Genomic DNA, 21,720 nt, shown 5'->3' with positions numbered 1-21,720 from the left:
AGAGTTTAAAATTTCATGTTATCAGAAGTGATATTCAAATATATTCCGGAAATCAAGATATTGTTTTAAGTGTGGCATCACAATATGGCAACCTAAACAGGAAGTTTACAGTTGACATAAATTTGTTTTGTTTGGGTTTTGTTTTCTTCAAATTGAGGGAAAAAAATGCGAAATACAATAACATCATCTTTTTCGACAGGCGAATTCCATGGATACAATGTTAAGTTTTCTCCTTTTCGAAAGAATCTTCTCGCCTGTGCAGCATCACAAAATTATGGCATTGCTGGTAATGCAATCTTGAGCAAATTTTTATCTCTGGCACAGGGAGCATATTGAAAATAAAAATATACTAATGATGTTTGCATTAATTTTGTTATAATTAGTTTGTTAAAGAAAGAAAGAAAATTTTATGCAATGTAAAGATAAGGCTGTTTAGTATTTGACGATAAATAATAATCTGCAAAAGAGAAGTTTAAACATTTTTTTCTTATAACCTAACTAACTTACGCTTTGGGAATATTTCCTAGCTTTTAAGTGCGTCTAAAAATTTGCTGATGGTGTTCCTCCTTTTGTTATGATTATTTTTTTAAAAAAATTGATGCAATTTAAATTTGTGGCTTGTTTACTTGCAAGGATTACTTACTAAAAAATGTAATTTTTTTTTATTTTTACTAAACTGACCTTAACTTTTAAGTCTGTCTAGATAAATGTCATGTGGTACGTACACACAGTGGTCGGAAGTGGTGAAACTGTTGTAGTCGCTACTTTTTTTCGTAGTTTGTAGTTTAGTGTGCTACTTTTTTTTAAAAAATGTAGTGTAGTGGGATGCAAAAAGAACAGTAGTTTGTAGCGATTCTTTCCAATCACTTTTAACTGTAGTTTAGTTAGGAAACAAAGTTTTAGCTCAATTAATTTTCTTAATTTGATGGGTACAAATCTTTGTGGATCCATCAATGGATGCAATGAAAATGACCATGTGACTGCAGCAGAGGTGGATATTTCCATATCCTGATCTGTACTGCCAACTGTAATTTCCAAGGCGCCAAATTGATTCTAAATGGAAAATATTTAAAAAAAAAACGTGTAGGGGTTTGCCCCGCAGTGGCTATGAAGGGGGAGATTTCCATATTGTGATCTTTCGTACAATAATCACCAAGTCTTGGTAACTTTCGGGCGGCGGTACGCAAGAAACTAAAAAAAAAAAAAAAACATTACAGAAAGAGACCAACTTAAAAGGTATACCTCGTAGCTATGCCTGGGCAAACATCTGCAGATTTTTAAGAAAAATACACAAGTTTAATAAAATAAATTTGGCACCTTAGCGAATGTAGTTGGCGCATAGATCACAATACGGAAATATCCCCTCTACGAGTTATACCCTTCATGTTGGTCCCTCTCAGTTATGTGTTTTTTATTCCTCGCAGATCACTGCTTGGAAGTTGCCAAGACTTGGCGATTATTCTACCACAAAGCAAGATTTGGAAATCTGTTCCCCCAACTTACGCTTAAAGTCTAAGTTTCTAAAAATTCTTGACTTAAAACTGGGAAATATATGGTGGCTCTTTATTGTACTGTTTCTTAAGCATAATATGAGTAATTTTTTAAATCATATCGATTTCTCATTGCAAATGACTGTTCTTTGTCTTTTAGGAAGTGGGCGTTTATTTGTTTTGGACATTCAAAACGGCAGAGAATTTAAGGTAGTCACTACCAGAGATTATTCTGATGGTTTATTTGATGTGACTTGGAGTGAACTTAATGAACAGCTTCTAGTAACAAGTTGTGGAGATGGATCTATACAAATATGGGATTATGTTTCTGCTGCTGTAAGATGATTCTTATTTGATTTTCCTGTGAATTGTTAATCTTTCGATATTTTAAGATAACTATGGAAATGAGTTAGTATTTATAGTAGAATTGTAGAAATTACTGAAGAGGGATAATAGTAAGTAATATCCGTTTATACTGACAGATGACGGTCAGTATAAATAGATATTTCTTATTATTATTCATACACTACAGTATTCATGAACAAAAAGATATGTTCTGATATTTTATTCAAGCTCATGCTTGAAAGTTAATAAGAGACTATATTTTTGCATATTCCTTTATAACTTTTTAAGCTAATCAAAAAATTTTTGCTAAAATGATTATAAATCTCCTTTGTCTGTAGATAATACTATGCAAAAATAATTTTTAATAATTATTTATAGTTTTTTAATTATTTTATTTTTATAAAATTTTGACATAACTTTAAATGATTCTTTCATTCTTTTACTTAAATGTATTTCTTTCATCACAATGCATACTCGAAGGCTTTTAATCGTGATTATGTGAACAACACAGGCTATTAAAGCACAGATTATCAACACTTTACTTTAAACTTGATTATGTTGTTGAATACCAAATTGTTAAAAACTTTTTTATTTCTTTTCATAAATAGCATTTCTTGCACTATATTGTATTGGGTTCTCAAGAGAACTTATACCGCTGAGACTCTGACTGTCAGAACTATCGTGTATATCTATACATCATTATGTGGCTGATTACGTATAAAAACTATTTTGTTGTTTCTATTCTTCTGCATAACATTTCTTATAAAATATTGCATTGCATATATAAGTGGGCTATGGTCTATACTATGATACTAAGAACAATATAAATGAATAAATAAATAAACATTTAAAAATATCCTTCCATTAACAAAATTTTAGTTTTTTTATTAACTAGTTTAAATATATAGTCAAAAATTCTAGTTTTTTGTAATAATAATAAAAAGTTTATTAAAATTTTAAATGCAGTTTGTATTTTTAGCATCAGTCACATAAAAATTGTAACATCAGTCGCAAGAGCTTTTCCTCCATTTGTCAGTTTCTATGTGTCATTTCATCTGTACTTTCATTCAACGTTTCCTGCTAATTCCTTTTTTTTTTAAATAAATTAAAAATAAAACATCCTGTTCCATTCACAATAATTCTTCTCGCAAAAGTAGTTGGAAGAATAATAATTTCACTATAAAAATATGATATTTTATTCCATATCCTTTTTTTGTAACATCAGTCACATTTTCTACTTTTATTTTATGTAAAACTTCTATAATTTTCCTCCCTTTTTCTTATATGTATAATAATATTAGGCTATTAAAAAAATCCCATTTAATTTTTAAAAAAAAATTTAAATATTTATTAATAAAAAAAAGTTTAAAATAAGAAAGCCTATCAAAATTTAACATCAGTCACCATGTAATTTTCCTTATAAATTTTGATGTGCAATTAATCGAAAATTCTTCTATTTTTTTCTTAAAAAACATGCATGATTAGAACTATAGAATTTAGAATGATTAGAACTTTGTGTAAATAATTACCATCTGTTTTTTAAACCACAATTTTATTTTTGTTTTTTATATTTTTCTAGAAAAAGTATTAACATATTATTCTTCTATAATTTTAGGATCCTGTAACTCATTATAGAATACATGAAAAAGAGGTTAGTGTTTTAACCTTTGATTTGAAATATTTTCCTTGTTAATACTTATATTTGTTTATTGAATGTGAAGCATACAAAATCAAAAATTTATGACTTGTAACCTATTTTAACAAATGTTTATAATCCTGGTATTCTCTACCCCAATGCTTTTAAGATTAAAAACCTTTGTCTGGTATTCCTATGTTTATGCTTTTTAAGTTTAAGTGTCACTGCCTCATATTCATTTGCCCAGTTTTCCCACCACTTATGTTTTTCCTAGTCTATTTCGATCGTATATTAAACTATGAATAAATATTAAAATATCAATGAATAAATTAATATAAAATCGGATATAACATGTACTTCGGACATTCTCCAAAGTGACTGTGATTGTTGACATTCACCAGTAACACTTGACACGCTCCAGATTCTGGTCTTTCATGGTAACATATATATAAATATAATATATAATCATATTTATAAAACATAAAATGTAGCAATAATATATATTATTATTGATAATAGGCAAGGCTGATTGTGCTCCGGAAAAAATACCGATTTCCAGATTTTTCGCTAACAGTGATTCGGAAGTTTCCGGAGATCGAAGGTCCAGACGTTTAAAAAAATCATCGATCACAGAAGTTTCCGGAAATCAAATTTTCAAAAGTGGAACTTAAAAACCCAGCTTATTTTGTTTGTAAGGGAGAGCCAGATACATTTTTTATCAGTAAATAGTTATAATCATAAACTTAAAAAGTAAGACATATTTGTAAATTTTAATTACTTCTCCTAGAAAAATCTAGTTTAAATTATTTTCTAATTTTTCAATTTCAATTTTTTTTTTTTAAACTCGGGAAATTTTCCGGAATTTTGACTTGGACTCACAATTACCCCTGAATAGGTATACTGTGTGAAGTGGAATCTGAAAAATGATTAATATATATTCATATTTAGAAATAAAATGCAAGAACAATGTTTTTTTTTTTATTATTATTAATAGGTATATTCTGTGGAGTGGAATCCTAAAAATGCTATGCCTGTTATATTGTCTGCATCCTGGGATCACACAGTTAAAGTAGTAAGTTCAAGATATTTAATTTTATGATTTTTAAGTATTTTATATTATTAATGTAGTGAATGACACACTTTAAGAATAAAATATTAATATTTATATAAATGGGATTTTATTTAAAAAAAATAAAATAAAGAGTGAACAAATTTAAATGTTGTCTTTTAATACAGAAAGTACTGTAATTTTTTTGCTTAATATTATAATAGGCTTGTATTAACATAGAACCGTAATGCTAATGTCCAGTTATTTCCAATTGTTATAATGTATATTGCACATGCAATATACATTATAGCAATTGGAAATAACTGGACAATTTACAAGTTTTTTAAATTTGCATGTTTTTTCAAATAGCATAGCATTATTCTACTAAAACTTTTATATTATTTTTTTTTTCATTAGCTAGTTTTTTGAAATGAAATAATTGTTACGAACATTTTCCTATTTAAATTTTTAGTGGAATCCATTTGTTTGTAAAGAAATTGCTGCTTACTTAGAGCATACTGATCAAGTCTATGAAGCCACTTGGTGTCCAATGGTTCCTCATCTTTTTGCCTCAGTTTCAGGTGCAATTTATGTATATTTTTTATTATATTTACCACGAGAGTTTCTTTTTCAGGCTCATTAGTTAGATATAAGTTAGATCAACTACAGAGATAAATGCCTAAGTGTCTTAAGTTCTTTATGTCAGTTTTTCTTGATATCATGTTTCACAGACACTATATGTAATAATAAATAAATTGAAAAACTCACATTTAAAACTAACTTTAGTTTTAGTAAAGCAAAGAGGCTTTTATTAGTTTTCTATTTTTGAACTGAATTGACAATGGAAGCAGTGTGTGTTCTAAGATCTGCATATTTCTCTCTCCTTTTCTATTATTAAAGATTTAATTCTTCTCAAAACCAAAACTTTCAGTCATGCTGATGAATAATTGTTTTGAAATTTGAAAAATTGAATTTTTCAATTGGACAATGGAAGCAGTGTGTGTTCTAAGATCTGCATATTTCTCTCTCCTTTTTTATTATTAAAGATTTAATTCTTCTCAAAACCAAAAGTTTCAGTCATGCTGATGAATAATTGTTTTGAAATTTGAAAAATTGGATTTTTCGAAAAAAAACTTTTTTTAGTTATAAGTTTTTAATATAAATTAAAAATAGATATTTTATAAGGTGTTTTTTTTTTGAACACTGTTTTTCAATATCTTTTATCTCTTTTTTTTCTTCCATTCATCTATTTTTCTTAATATGACTATCTTATTAGAAATAAAAAGAAATTAATTAATTGAGACTAATTAAATCTTTTCTTAATATCAAATCAGATTTTGATTTTAAGTAATAATCGGGTATACTTCAAATCAAAATCCAATATTCAAATTTAAAGGCTTAAAATGTAGGGCTGCATTTATAAGAAACAACACTTTATCAACCTTATGTTAAATTTCATTGCACCACAATTTCAATGACCATGACACTATTTTTAAAATAACTTATTTCATTTTATCTATTAAATTCATTTTTACTTTTTAAAATAACTCAAATGTTTTAATTTCATATATATTGTGCAAAAGTATTGAAATCAGAGCAGATTTTCAGTTGTCAACATGCAACTTTGTTTAATTGTTGTATATTTATCATTTTGTAGATCAAAGTTTAGTTTCTTAATCATATTTGTTTAGTTTTCTTAATCATATGCTTTTACTACTTTTGTAAAATTTAAGTATCTTTTTTTAATGATAGTTATTTTGTAATAAATATAGCAATGTAACAATTATAAAAACTACACACAGAACTAATGTATGAAATAATTTGGCATTTAAAATCCAATCCATTTTTAGCCTTTACATACACTACTTAATAAGTTATAAACTAACCTTCAAATAAATAAAATAAAATGATCAAAAAACTCCATTTAAACTAAATAAATAAATCACTTTCACAACTAAGTGTAACGATTTAAATGTAGGTATGGAAATTATTATTAAAAATTGAATAAAATGTTAATGAAAGGTTAATAATATATGAAGAGGAAGAGATATTTCACTCCATTAAAATAAAAATATATTTAAGAAATATACTATGAGACAGCCAGAAAGATTGAACAAAATTTGTGTGCATCTGTTTCAAAAAAACAAAAATTTCCTGACTGAATGTCGAAAAAAAGTTTGATTTGAGAATCAACCCCCTATTTAAACTTCCTCATTCACTGGTTACATCTTATTTCAATCCCAATAATGCTCCCCCAAAATTCTAGGAAATATTCCCTATAAAGCATTTATAACTAAATTTAAAACAAACAAGTTATCTTCTCTTACAATCCACACCTATAAATATCAAGATATGGATAGATAAAGCCAGGTAATTTGAAGCTGTGGACATTTTCCCATAGTTAAAAGGGATCAGCTAACCTTGTAAGATAAGAATAAGGTTAGTTTCGTCATGTGGTGAAATGAATTTTAAGATGGTGTTTTTTACCTAATAAAAACTTGAAAGGAAGTGGAAAATTTTTTTGAAAATAATTTTTTAAAAAAATGAGTAATTTCAGAAAATATTAGAAATTGCCATTTACAATGGGAAGGGGGGCTGAATCCCCTAAACCCCTCACCTACGTTCTTGGTTTATGCGTTATGTTTTATGTGTATTGTCTTTATGTGAGTGTATCGACATTTTGGAAGAAAGTTTTAAACTGTGTTTGAACAGTTAATATTAATAGTATATGCAATTAATTTTTGATAAGAAACTATTATTTATTTAATTTATGCAATGACTTAAATCTAAGAAAAGTTTTAAGTATCAGAGTATTTAAGTTAAGTCAGAATATGAAATGTGTTAATGATTTCTTTTTGCTTCCCTAGGTGATCGAACTTTGAGATTATGGGATGTTAGATGTAATACTCGTTCGAATGGATGGTATGCACATGATTCTGAAGTCTTGTGTTGTGACTGGAGTAAATTTGATCGTGTAATTAAATATTTTTATGATTAATTGTTATAATAATCTGTTTAAAATTAAATTTTTTTACTCCATAAACAATTATAAACACAATGAATAAAAAACAAAAATGTTTTGATTGAAATAAAAAATCTTTTCTCTTCCCCTTCTGACAAGCTACTCTGCAATTTCTTGTCTCTCTCCTTCTAAGTATTGCTAGTTAGAAAGTTGGCACCTCTGTTTAAGAATAGAATTATTTTTTACTGTCATTTGGAGGTTCTTATGCATTTTATCGTTAATTTTGTGATAAAGTGGTAAATATGTTTGTTTTAGGTAGCACATATCAGCACAATAAAATTCAAAGTATAAAATTTTATAACATATCTATTGAAATGTTACATATGAAAGTTACGTCATAGAAATGATGCGTTTTAAGGTGATTTTTAAAATGCAATTTAAGATTAAGTCAAACACATGACTTCAAAAAATATAGAGTAATATTGCAAAAGTTTATGTGTAAATATTTCAAGATCAAGTTTAAAAAATATATGAGAAAGTTAAATGATGCTGATATTCTTAAAAATTTTGTAAAGAAGTTAATGTCATATCAAGTTTAAATTTTAAAAAATATTTCTCAAAAATGTAAATAATATTATGAAGAATAATGTAAAAAAAAGTTTTAAGATGACTTTATTACTTTCTTCTCATAACATTTTTTCCTTGTGACTTTTTTTTATTCATTATTGTGTTTCAATGTAACTCAAATAAAATTTTAACAAATATTTTTTCATATTTCTTCATTATAAATTTTTGCTCATTAAAAGTTTTTTTTTCAGGATGTTTTAGCAACTGGCACTACAAATGGAAAAATTGTTGAATGGGATGTAAGAAAAATGGCACACCCACTTTTTATGTTATCTGGTCATGAATATGCTATAAGGCAGTTAAAGGTTAGTTGGGTTTTATTTAAAATGTTCCCTGTTTTAATATTTTGAAATCAATTAATTTATTTTATTTATTTGTAGTTTTCCCCTCATCAACCTGGTACTCTGGCTTCCGTTAGTTATGACTTTACTACAAGGTATGCAGTGATATACTGAAATATTAGCTTATTTCAATTTCATAATGCCTTGTTTGATGATTTATACTAAAAATTTAAAATAATGATCTCTAGATATGCTTATTAATTTTCTTAGATGCTTATTAATTGTTCTTAGATTTTGAAATTAAGAATGGATTTTACCCTTTTCTGAGATTGTTTTTTCTTCTAAAAATTTTGTTTGAAATATTTGTAAAAGAATCACAATATGGGAATTGCTTAAACAGGGTTCTTAAAATCATTTAAATTTTCAGAATTCATAAAATCAATTTTAAAGCGTTTAAAAACTTCATATTTTCATAAATTTCCTCTTTCAGATCTTAAGGTTCTTAGAATGCATTACTTTTAGATCATGTAAAAGTTAATTATTTCTTCTCAGATCTAATCTTTGCTACAGTTGAATCACATCTTTATTTAGGCTATCAATTTTCTATTGCTTTTTCATTTTTTGTTCTTTATTCTTTGTCAGGCTTTTAGGATGTTCTTTTTATTTTTCGTTATACAATGAGAGCTATTTATTATTCTCAAATATGTTCTATTTATTAAGAACAGAAATTAAGTCTTTAATCTATTTATTTATTAGTTTCACTGTTTTTCTTGCAATTGAACAGTATGTTCATTTAGGTTTTCTATTTTTTAACAATCTATCTCTTTTTATATTAGTTTTTATTATTCATTATCTCATTATAATATTCTAATTAGATTAGGCAAAATTTTTTTTTTATTAGTTTGACTTTATCTTTTTTATTTATCAGTGCCATTGTTTTTCAAATAATTAAACCTCATGTCTTAACATTAGACTTTCTATTAAATTATCTGTCACTTTTTTTTGTTTAAAAAAATGATCTCATTTCCATTTGATTTTGTTTTTTAATTGGACCTACATATTTTTTTAGTTGAACTTTCTCCTCAATTTTAGATTTGCCAGATATTTTTCTTTCTTTTATATTTTCATTGGTGAGTTAATATTATTGTGCAGACATTAGAGAAATATAATGAACTAGTAAAAATGTACGCTGACTGTTACAATTTATTAGACAATTCATTAATTTAAAAAAAAAGATCTGAAACTTCAAATAATTGAGCTGAATGAACTCTTCAATAATAATAAAAAAATCTGAATTAAAATGTTATCATGTACAATTGTACTTTATTTTATTTATTTTATTCTCAATATTTTTTTAAAATTATTATATACTTTTCACTATTTCCAGGCTTTCTTCTTTATTAACAAAGGAATCTATTTCTTTCAGAACAGTGAAATAAATCAAAATGCCCAAGGATAATTTATTTGAATTTTATCAAATTTGTCTAATTTAGTAATTAAAATAAGTTATATTTATCTAAAATCTAATTTGCTTTTATTATTTGCATTGACTTTATACACTTGATTTGAATTAAATTGTGTTTCTTTTTTGAATAATTATGCAATGTAGTAGGAAATTTTATACTAACAGAAATTGCTTGCTTGGTTAAATCTGATCGAAGAATTTGAATTTAGTAATTTAAAAATAAGCATTTTATGGTCAATATGAAATTGTCTCTAAGTTTTGGGAAAATGGTATAAATGTAAATTAATGAGAGTATAATGTTACTGTTTATGTCAGTTGAACTTAACTATGCAGTAATAATTTATTCGTTTTTATTTTAATTGTTCATCGATTCTAAGCCTGTAAAATATTTATATTTTTACACATCCAAGTAAAGGTATATCGAGGTTTTCAAAGGCAGTAAAATCTGATTTTATTCAATATTTTTTTGTTAATATTATATGTTTCATTAATAATTATATATATTTAAATGTTCATATAATTTTTAAATAATAAGACAAATTTTAAAAAATATGTTTTTTTTTTAAGTGGATTAAGAAGGAAATAATTCTATTATTTTTTTCACTTTTGAAACAAAGATCATAATGCACATCACTTTAAAAAAAAAAAAAAAAAAATAAGGTGTTGATTTAAGTTAATAATGAGAAATGGAAAATTTAGTCATTAATTGGTTATTTAATGATAAATTTCTTTTGGCCTTAGGTTGATGTAAATTCTGTTTGTAGTGATGAAAAAAAATAGTTAAACTTATAAATAGTTAAGCTAGTGTTGTAGCTTGTCAGAAAATACTTGGAATTTTCATTGAAGATAATATCGTTATAAATTTTGCTGGTAGTGGTTACAAAAAGATTGAAACTTGCATTGTTGTCCAGCACAAAGCTCTAGTTAATATCTAAGTGCTCTGGCTAGTTGAAAAGAGATTGGAATTTTAATTGCAAGTTTCCGCCCTCACAATGAATGAAAGTGAATTAATAAAAACCTTTCATTTCTTTACAGACTGAAAATTTTCAGTTTTCTTTAAAAATATATCATGGAACTGTGGTATTTACTGTTATGAATAGGCAACTTTTTATTTCAAATTATTGAATAAATTATGTTAAGCAATCAATTTGTAATAAAAAAAAGTTTTTTTTTTGAAAATTCGTTTTAAGAGTAGAAACGTTAATTCAGCATTTGATTTATTGAAAACAGTTTATAGTGGCCTTATTTCTGTTATATAGTGCTTGAATTCTACCCAATGTTTCACAACTAATTTTAAATATAACATTAAAATATTAAGTTATTTATTTGATAAATATACTTATTTTTTATGTTGCTGTTTTTTATGTTTGTTGTAAATATAAATATTTTTTATGTTACTGTTTGATAGTTGTTAATGATTGACAATGAATGATTATTTTACTTTGAAACTTATAGGTTATGAAAAAATTCTATGATAGTGTTAGAAGTACTTATTTTTTCTTATTGATATTATAAATGCAAGCCTTGTTAAAGTTTTGGACCATGGGCACATATCATAAATGTACTCTCACAAATCAGTTCCTGATAGTTAAATCATAAATTTATTTCATAATTATTTTCAATAATTTATATTATAATATAAAAAAAAGACTTCTTTTGTAAATGCTTGTTTGTCTTTAGATTTTGGAATTGGAACATACCCCAGGCTTTACAGATTCACAAAGAACATAAAGAGTTTGTGTATGGCTTAGATTTTAATCCAATGAAACCTGGTCAGGTAAGTAATATATTTTAATGTACTGTACTCTTGGCACAGCTAATGTTTGAAGTTTACCAAGATTATAATTAGCCTGTTTACATGATTTTATATGATGCTTAAGCTTGCTAAATTTTGCAACTTATTAAAAGTAATTTATTAAATAATTGTGTGCTCAAACTCAACATAGTAGGACCCTTGTATAATTATAATTTTCACATTTTCTTTTATGGACAAAACTTTTTTTTCTACATCAGAATTGAAAAAGCACGTTTTCAAGAAAAAGTAAAGGCCCAGAATGAGCATTTAATTACATTTTTTATAGGGGGGGAATAACATATAAAACGATTGTAAAGGTTTTTGTTTTCAACTGAATTTGGCTTAAATTCTCTAAATTATAACTACTTGAAAAATGTAAGATTTTCTAATGTAATAAACATTTATAACATATTTTAATACTAAAAAAGCATTATTAAAGAAAATCTATGCCATATTATTATATCTACCATATTATATCTATCATATTAACTTTAAAGATATCTTTGCAAAAATATAAAAAATTTTACAATTAATAAAAACTGCATAAAAAATTAGTGTTTTATCAAAATAATTAATGTTGGCACACTATTCTCTGCATTATCTCCTTCCAATACGCTCTTGTTTTTTGTACTTATGCTTTTCCCACAAAATTTGGCTTAAAGTTTTCTTGTATAATAAATATTTTATGGGTTATTTAAATCAAATAGTTTGCTCTTTATGACTAAATATTAAGCCTATAGCCAACTATCCATTCTTTTGTGAAATTTTTGCTCTATTTAGTACATTATTAAATTTTTTTATTTGTATTTTGAGCTGTTGAAAAAATTAAATGTTTATTTTAAAGATCATATCAAAACATTTAAAATTTTTTTTCTATCTGTCAAAACTTGGGCTATTATATTCATAGTAATAACCATTATTATTTATATTGTAAATTTAATAGTCATTAAATAATATTGTTGTCTGAGATGATCGAGGTGTCATATTCCATAATTATCACTACTGTTAATAGTGATTATGATATTTATATTTGCTATTATTGATTACATGCATATACACATATTCCGCTTCACTCAAAATCGGAGCATAGTGTGTCCGTTATTAACAATAACACTTTTATTGTTATCATATACAGCAAAAAATCTTAATAACATAAACCTTGAACTGTGAGATTTTATAAATATTTTTGTGCTCCTAAACGTTGTTTACCTTAGTTTGTGAGACTTTGTGTTTTATAGAAATTTCTATGATATAGATCATTTCATTCTTCATTAAATTGACTTACTAAAGATGACAAAATATATCTAAAACAGAACAGTTATATTGCTTTAAAATAATTTTTAAATGAAAATATTTTGAAATATTAAGGTTACCATGAGCAAGAAAAATAAAATTCAACGAATTTATAAATTTATTAGTTGCTTAAGAGATAGTAAACAACCCTACACCGTAAAAAAAACCATTGTTACGACTTTAAGGAAAACCTTTTGACCTTAAAAACTAAAAATTGGAAAACGCTTGCTGGATAAAGGTTAGTCTGGACAAAACTTTTTGAGTAGGCCAAGGCCCACCCTGGGCTGTTGAGCCATTGATGATGATTATGAAGAGATGGTAAAGTTATTTTGGTTTAAAGAATTATGTTATAAAGACCTCTTACTGAATTCAATACTTATGGTTCAGAATACACAGGCAAAATGATATATTTTACAATATATTGCCCAACTTTAGTTGTGTTATTAATATACTTATGTGTTTATTTTTTTTTTAAAGGCTTGTGATTGCGGATGGGACTCATTGCTCTATATTTATGATGAAGTTATGTGATAAATAGATATTCTAATGCCTTGTATAGTTATTTTTGTTACATAAACTGTATATAGCTTGCATATTTTATTAACAGTAATTTCATACGGGTTTATAATCACTAAACAAACATTTTATATAGGCTTTTTTTATATCATTTTAAAAATGTTCTTTGCCATGCAGTCATAAAGAATTTTTCTATGGTGGTACTTAAGTTATTTTCAAATATATTTTAGCATGTCTTGTAAAAAATTACATGTCATGTTTATTTCTATTGTGCATTTTAAATTCATCTTAGATATCAATTTAGTAAAAACTGAAATAACTGTCATTAAAGAATTTTTTTAATATTATTATTTTTGATATTTGAGCTAGTGTAAGTAGAAAATATCTTTGAAGAAATGTAGAAGTATTGAGTTGTGTGGTGTTTATGTATATTTTTCATTGTATTATACTTTTGTTTCTCTTTCTCTATTGTATATAACTGTAGCATTATTTGTGATGAAATATCTAATTTTTTTAACTTTTAAAAAATTATATAAAAGTTCTAAAACTAAATGTTAAATAAGTTATGAAATTATTCACCTTGGTAAATCCATCCTAACAGCTTTTCTCCATTCTACAAAAATTTTAGAAAAGTATATGCTTCAAAATTATTATATTTTACAATTTTATCTAACTTCTTAATTTTTCCCTGTCTAAATGTTTCCTCATCAAAGCTTCGAAAAATGAAAATAATCTTATTTATACAAAATTCATATAAAGTTTTAATGAGCATAAAAATAAACTTCTTCTCCTTTTGCACTACAGTTTGCTACAAACCAAAGTTATTTCAAATATTGCCGTCCTTTATTGGGATCCATCAGTGGCAATATTTCTCATACACGTTACTTTAATGTCAGAAACTAGGTCATCATATTTAGTACAAAGGCATAGGATTACTCCGGGACAACCAATTTTTTTTAACCTGGACTGCCAGTTTTTTCACCCCAATCATTTTAAAACCTAATTCCACACTGAATAAGGGCATCAATATTTAGGTCTTCTTTTTCGACTAGTGAAGGACTTATGACACAAAAATTTTCGTTACTGGATTTTTTCACCTGTTCTGACAATACGAGCACCCCAGTTTATTCTTTTAATCTTAAGGGCTCTTTAAGGATTCCATAAATTCCAGAGTTAAAACGATTTCGCACGGGCCATTTTCTTTAACACTTTCAAGAATACTTTTGAGAAGGGGAGAGATCTTAATAAAGTGAAGAAGAGAAATCTTAATCATCTAAAAAGCGTTTTGTTGGCCACTGAGAAGTGACCTAAATATCTCTTCCTTTTTTTTTCAAAAATAAAAACTCTCATTTCTGAAAAAATTTTGAAAGCTGATTGAACTTGTTTTGAAATCAAATTTGAATAAATTATATGAGAAAAGAAATAGTGTATTATTAGTCTCATTTCCACTTATTATTCACTATGAGTTATAATGGTGTTTATCAGTTAGCAAATGTAGCTTGGTAAAAAGATTCCTCATGAATGTGCCAGCCGGTTATTTTGCTTTGCAGGACTTTTTTTTTATAACGTCTAATTTACACAAATAATGTGAAACAAATGATAACAAAATAAAATAACGAATTAAAAAAAATCCCTTCACTCAACAGGCATAGAATTGCAAATTTCTTTTACAGTTGCAAAAAAACAAATTTCTCATGGCTACAGGATATTTGTCTGGTACCCAGCTAATGGATGAGAACTATTAGAATAATAATACATCATTAATAGAATACATATACATCAATGAAATACAGAATACATAAATGAAATAGATTATGTATGCTTTTTGCTAAATTTATTTTTGTATCAAATAAATGTTTTCTTTTAATCTATTACTTTGTACTTGTTTTATTGCTGGAGGCTTTTCAAGGTGCTGACTGATTTTTTTTAGATCAACTGCTTTTCCATAAATTTGGTGTTTAAATATTTTCTGCACTCTTTTCTATTCCAATGTACACAGCGAATGATACTCTAATTTTGACACAACGGCAATTATCTATAAGAACAATTTCAACAGTTTTTGACTATTTTTATGCATCGCTCTTGTTTCAGCTGCTATAAAAATATTTTAATATAATACAGTATTTTCTGGTATTATAAATTGACTGTATTCAATTCTGTGACCTCACAAAATCTGAGTTTGATACAAAGACATACCTTTTTTTAATATTTCACGCCACATCTTTACGTTATTTAACTAACAAAAGGAGAGTGGTATTAATCATCTCTGTAATCTTGAAAACTTTAAAATCAAAACAGTTATTTTCTCTGACCAGAGTTCAAAAAAATCTGTAGAGTATTTTAACTCACTACTCCTTTACCTCATTTCAATTTTTATAGTCTATTTAGGTATAATTGGTATTAAAAATTAACTTAAAAATTATCCCTTTTTTAACTCAAAATTTTCTTTCAATCTTATTTATTGTTATTTTTTTTAAATTTAAGGGGAAATAACACAGTAGAAGCCTTCAAAAAAAGGATTTTTTTAATGAATTTTGCAACAATTGTGAAAAACTTTGCTTAAAATACAGATTCTCCATTCATTGTGACCTTAGGAAGTAAATAAATGAAAGTTGTATATTTGTGAAAAGTTTATGTTCCAAATCAGAGCTTTCTTTGAGAAATCTTTATTTCAAGAATGTTACTTAAGACCCTTTATTTATATAGCTTTTTGCTCAAGCTACCTACGGAGATAATGCATGTTTCTTTTTACCATGTTTTGTATAATTTTTTATAAATACAATAAACTGTATTCAAGTGAGTCTGTAATTTTTCTGTTTAACCGTTTATCTCCTATAATTGAAGAAATGACGTTTTTTAGAATTTTCAATTTGCTGAGCACACCAGTCTTTGTTAGAAGTGATAATGTAACAGTTTCACTTACACGACATTTCATTTACTAAAAGCAAAATTTTATAATATTTTTGGAGCTCAAATTACAGATTTCATTTCTAACTCATTAGGATAATTAAAAAAATTATATTTAAATTTGTTACAAAGAGTCAAATTTATTTTGGGAAGCCATATGATTTCAAATCTATGTACAGTAGAACTCTGATTATTTAATCCTGCGCCTTGGATTATATAATGCAACCGCCTTTAAAAATGTAAATCATTTCATTATTATTACAGCTTTACCCAATCATTGTTGCAAAAGCAATTAAACAGAAAGCAAAAAAGTATCAATGATTTTTTTCCTTCTGTTATTTGTGATGGAAAAAAAAACACTAGTGTTTTTATTTTAAGCTTTATAATGACCATTCAGATCATAGTTTGATGTTTATATTCTAAAAAAATCGTATTGAAAAGGTGCAGTACTTAATATTAAGTTTAAATAAATCTGTTGAATATCCAAGAGTGTTGCACACCCTTATAAGGACCTTGCTAATAAAAGAAATTAGGTAAATTTTTCTAATTTTTGAAAGTAAAAAGAAGCATTTTTAGTTTATTTTGTTTTGTGATGAAGTAAAATTTGTGTGATAGGAAATTTTTTTATCTAATCTGCTTTTGTAAGTTTCAGAAACTACCCAAGATCTTCTTAAATCCATTTTAACTTTTCTTCTTTTTACCACAATATTTTCTGTTAAATATAGGTTTTCCATTGTAATATTTAGTTATTTCCAAAAGAAAATCTTATTTAAACAAAAAAAAAGTAAATTCTCAAAAGATTAAAAGTTCTTTGAAGGTTCTTATTGCACTGTGCTGAATTAGTGTTTGTAAGTTTCAGAAATTACCCAAGATCTATTTAATAAAATCCATTTTAACTTTCCTTCATAAAAAAATATTTTCTTCAATATCGGTTTTACACTATAATGTTGATTTCCTTCAAAAGGAAAAACTTATTTAAACCAAAAAAGTTCAATCCTGAAAATATAAAAGCATCGCTTTGACAGTGGCATATGAAACCCCAGGTATCAGTTCTAAGAGGGGGGGGGGGGAACAAAATTTTTTATATTTTGTTATAGATAACTTTAAACTTTTACATAAATAATGTAAAATTTTGATTTATGTGGAAGTAAATTTAATTACTATTTATCTCCGAGCACCAACTTTGAGGGGGAACAAATACTTTTTGTTGTTCATAATTTGATCGCTTCACAGTCTCATTTCGGTTTTGAGAATTGTTAAACTTTATGTGTTTTGGTGGCAACATGTAAAAGAAGTTTACTTAAACTAAAACTCATTTAGATGATATTTAAAAATTTTCGTAATACTAATATGTCTGTGCTCCTCACAGTATTGAAAAACACACAAGTATATTTTTTTGCTGCGAATGTCTGACTTATACCATTGGTATTTTATTCATATTTTAACTTAATCACTATTTTAGTAGTTAATTTATTTTTATTAAGTTGTTTCATTTTTAGTTTATTAAAATTCGATTTGTCGATTCTTTATTCTGGATTATTTATTAATAAATGAGAATGAAAATTGTTATTTATACAAAACTGTTAAGAAACTTTTTTTCTGCTTTATTATAAACCTAATAGGATAAAAAAAATTGCTTTCTCAATATATTTTATTTTAAATTTTCATGGACATGGGGGTGACAAGTTGAAACTCTGCCCTGGGTGCCAACACTTTGGTGGTGCTTATTGCACTGAGTGGTATTAGTGTTTAACATGATTTATTACTGTGAATCATTTTTGTTAACAATTAGTATTTTCCCATTAATGGAATCTTATGCAGATAAATGTTTAATTTTCAGGACAGCCATATTATATATGGCTCTTTCATGAACAAAAAATACATGAAATGAGAGGAGTTACATCAGACATTTAAAAATAATTTATATTTTTTGTTACATCTTCAAAAAATAATTACTAAACATCCATTTTCCTTTAAGTCGAGCACAGTTGGGTTCGACTCAGATTAAATATTTTTAAAAATAAAACCTTTAACTTTTGTGTGTGAATTTTTTATTACATTCATTATAAAAATAAAATTCTTCTTTAGAATAAACAAAATATTGTACTTATTTAAATAAGTGTTCCAGTAATAATGTGAATTCTGAGAAGAATAAGATCTTTTGTATATGTTTTCTCTAAAGACAAAAATCCTATCTTCAGTATAAGCAACTTAACTTTCATTTAAACCAAATGTGATATTCCGTTAAAAGGAAACCGCTTTCTTCCAGGACACCGAAAGAAACTTAAAATGATCATTCAATTGCTTAGAAATAAATTTAATACAATACCACAAAGTTAAGATTTTCAAGTATTCATTAAAAAAATATTTTCATTTAATTTATTTTGGTTTCTTACAGAATTTTAAATCTAAGTATAGTTTGTCTATGTAAAGAACTTCCTTAGCTATTCATCTGGAGTAGTGGCGGAGACTATGGTTACAAGGTTAAACTATTTCAAGTAGGGGTGTTGGACATTATTTAACACGTTGAATGTCATGGGGGTCACTGGTGNGTATGGATAACAAAGAATATAAAGGGAAATCCCCTCCTCCTGAAGGGGAATCCCACAACTCTTTTGCAACAATGAAGCAGTAAATGAAGAGGTAGAGGTGGGGAATGAATGAAAGCTCATAGCTGATAAGGAAATTCCAGTCATTCTTATCAGCTCTGTATGGATAACAAAGAATATAAAGGGGAATCCCCTCAGAAGGAGGAATTCTTCCATCTCCCCCTTGTGATGAAAGAAAACTGGCTCTTTTTTAACCTTGAAGCTTAGGAAGCTGGGACAAGTTATTTCATCCCCTAACAAAAAAAGGATTAGTATCAGCTGGTACAGTCTAGTCTAGAAGCATCTGTTTCGGTTATAAGGTGAAATTCAGCTCGCGTTTTAAGCCTATATTTTTAGTTTTAATTGCTAATATTATGTTATCTAAAGGATCGATTGCGGGGAAAAATGACGAAAGTTTGATTTTTAATGTCTTTTATTTATTATTTAAAGAGTATATTTATGTTAAAATTGGCGTCGGAGGTCTACACACACGTGATTAATCGCGAAATCGGCCTCGCGAATTCGAAATTTCGATAATTCTATCAATTCAAGTAAGGTATCTAAAATCCGGACCTTCCAAAACCCCCAGCAGTCCGGATTTTCGAGGTTGCACTGTATTAATGAGAGAGACAAATTAAACAAGTTTTCTCATAAAATGTTTTATTCCATACACTGCATAAATAAAGTTTCTCTGCTAAAAACAAAAAGAGTGTATTAAAATGGATTTTGAAGCAAAAAAAAAATAAAATATTATGACACATGCCATGAATAGGATTTTTTTTCTTTCCCTTTATTAACAAGAGAATTTCTGGTAAAATATGTTACGACACGTTGTATGATCAACATAAGAATGTTCATTTAAACTTTCTGAGAGAATGTTTTATCATGAACTACATGAATAAAGTTTTTCTCCAGTATGAAGAAGAAAGTGTTTATTTAAACAAAATTTACGTTTGAATGTTTCATTACATATACTGCATGAATAAGGCCTTTCGCCAGTATGAGCAAAATAGTGTATTTTTAAACTTTCTTTCCGTCTAAATGTTTTATCACAAACACTGCATGAATGAGGTTTTTCTCCAGTATGAAGAAGTGAATGTTTATTTAAATTTCCTTTTCGACTGAATAACTTATCACATACACTACAAGAATAAGGCTTTTCTCCAGTATGAAGAAAAGAATGCTCAATTAAACTTGTTTTCCGTGCAAATGTTTTATTACACACATTGCATTTGTAAGGTTTTTGTCCAGTATGAAGAAAATAATGTTCAATGAGATTTTTTTTCTGCATGAATGTTTTATTACATACATTGCATGCAAAAGGTTTTTCTTCTGTATGAAGAAAAGAACGCTTATTCATGGAAATTTTTGGTGTTATTGATTTATTGGTTTTTTTTCCAGTATGAACATGAAAGTGTCTATTTAAATATCCTTTACATGCAAATGTTTCATCACATACACTGCATGAATATGGCTTCTCTCCAGTATGAAGAAATTTATGTTCATTTAAACTCTCCTTCCGTCTAAATGTTTTATCACATACATTGCACACATAAGGTTTTCCTGGAGTATGTATAAGAGAGTGTCTATCTAAATTATTTTTTTGCAAAAATGTTTTTTGACACACATTGCATGAATATGGTTTTTGTCCAGTATGAAAAATATAGTGTTCATCTAATCTTTTTTTCCGAGAGAATTTTTTATCACAAATATTGCACGAATAAGGTTTTTCTCCAGTATGAACAAGAGAGTGCTTATTCAAGTAAGTTCTTTGAGTAAATGTTTTATTACATACACTGCATGAATATGGTTTTTCTCCAGTATGACTGAGATAGTGAACATTTAAGCTTTGCTTCTGGATGAATGCTGTATCACATACACTGCAGGAATAAGGTTTTTCTCCAGTATGAATAAGAGAGTGTCTATTTAAATGACTTTTCTGCTTAAATGTTTTATCACACACATTACATGAAAATGGTTTCTCTTTAGAAAGAAAAACATTGTATTCTTTTAAATTACATTCATCCTTATAAGATTCATCACACATAATCCTTGAATAAAGCTTCACACCAGTATAAGCAAGAGAATCTTTATTTTAAGAACCCTGTGATTGTTCAGCTTTATGAATAATAATGCTCTTTAGAATATAACAGACAATGCGCCTGTAAGCTGCTTTTCTCGTGAGTTTAATCACAAACACTGTATGCATAAGGCATATCTGAAATATAAATAAAACAGTATTTATTTGAATAAACACTAGTTTCACACATAACGCAAAGAAATGAAGTTATTGTTTATGATGCATAATTTTACAGCAGAGGGCGCTACATTCTTTTCAACTTCCGAGTTCCTATATCCGGTCTATTTTCTTGCCGTATGGCCGGTGTGTCTTCATTTGTCTCACTTGATGCGGGGCCATGGTAGCCTAGTGGTTGAAGAATCGAACTTCGGTCCGGAGTGGCCGAGGTTCGATAGCTTAGACCGGGCTTATGTGAACCGTGGAACTGAGTTTTAAATTAGCAGGTTGAGACGGTTGTTGCTGTTGTTACTGTTAATTTACGTCGCACTAGAGTTGCACAATGGGCTATTGGCGACGGTCTGGGAAACATCTCGGAGGATGATCCGAAGACATGCCATCACAATTTTGATCCTCTGCAGAGGGGATGGCACCCCCGCTTCGGTAGCCCGACGACCTGCGCGCGAAGTCGAGCACTTTACGGTAGCACAGTTTAACGAGGACCAATACCGCACACCCTCGGTCCCTACG

General features: G+C 27.2%; 2 protein-coding genes across 2 annotated transcripts; one reads left to right on the top strand and one right to left on the bottom strand.

Moving 5' to 3' along the window:
- The first annotated feature begins 79 nt into the window (after positions 1–79).
- Positions 80–16,259, top strand: LOC107444818 (peroxisomal targeting signal 2 receptor). Its single transcript, XM_016059049.3, has 10 exons — positions 80–286; positions 1,651–1,826; positions 3,451–3,486; positions 4,466–4,543; positions 4,992–5,100; positions 7,387–7,493; positions 8,300–8,413; positions 8,489–8,544; positions 11,535–11,631; positions 13,420–16,259. The coding sequence occupies exons 1-10, from the start codon at positions 166–168 to the stop codon at positions 13,471–13,473; spliced, it is 948 nt and encodes a 315-aa protein (XP_015914535.1). The 5' UTR covers positions 80–165; the 3' UTR covers positions 13,474–16,259.
- Positions 16,260–19,596: 3,337 nt separating this feature from the next.
- Positions 19,597–21,698, bottom strand: LOC107444810 (zinc finger protein 28-like). The gene has a single exon (XM_043040402.2). The coding sequence runs from the start codon at positions 20,998–21,000 to the stop codon at positions 19,837–19,839; it is 1,164 nt and encodes a 387-aa protein (XP_042896336.1). The 5' UTR covers positions 21,001–21,698; the 3' UTR covers positions 19,597–19,836.
- Between the last annotated feature and the right edge of the window lie 22 nt (positions 21,699–21,720).

This window comes from Parasteatoda tepidariorum, chromosome 9 (assembly GCF_043381705.1).
Source record: "Parasteatoda tepidariorum isolate YZ-2023 chromosome 9, CAS_Ptep_4.0, whole genome shotgun sequence".
NCBI classification, from domain to species: domain Eukaryota; kingdom Metazoa; phylum Arthropoda; class Arachnida; order Araneae; family Theridiidae; genus Parasteatoda; species Parasteatoda tepidariorum.
Note: the sequence above shows the minus strand (reverse complement) of the source record. Positions and strands in the feature narration are given on the sequence as shown.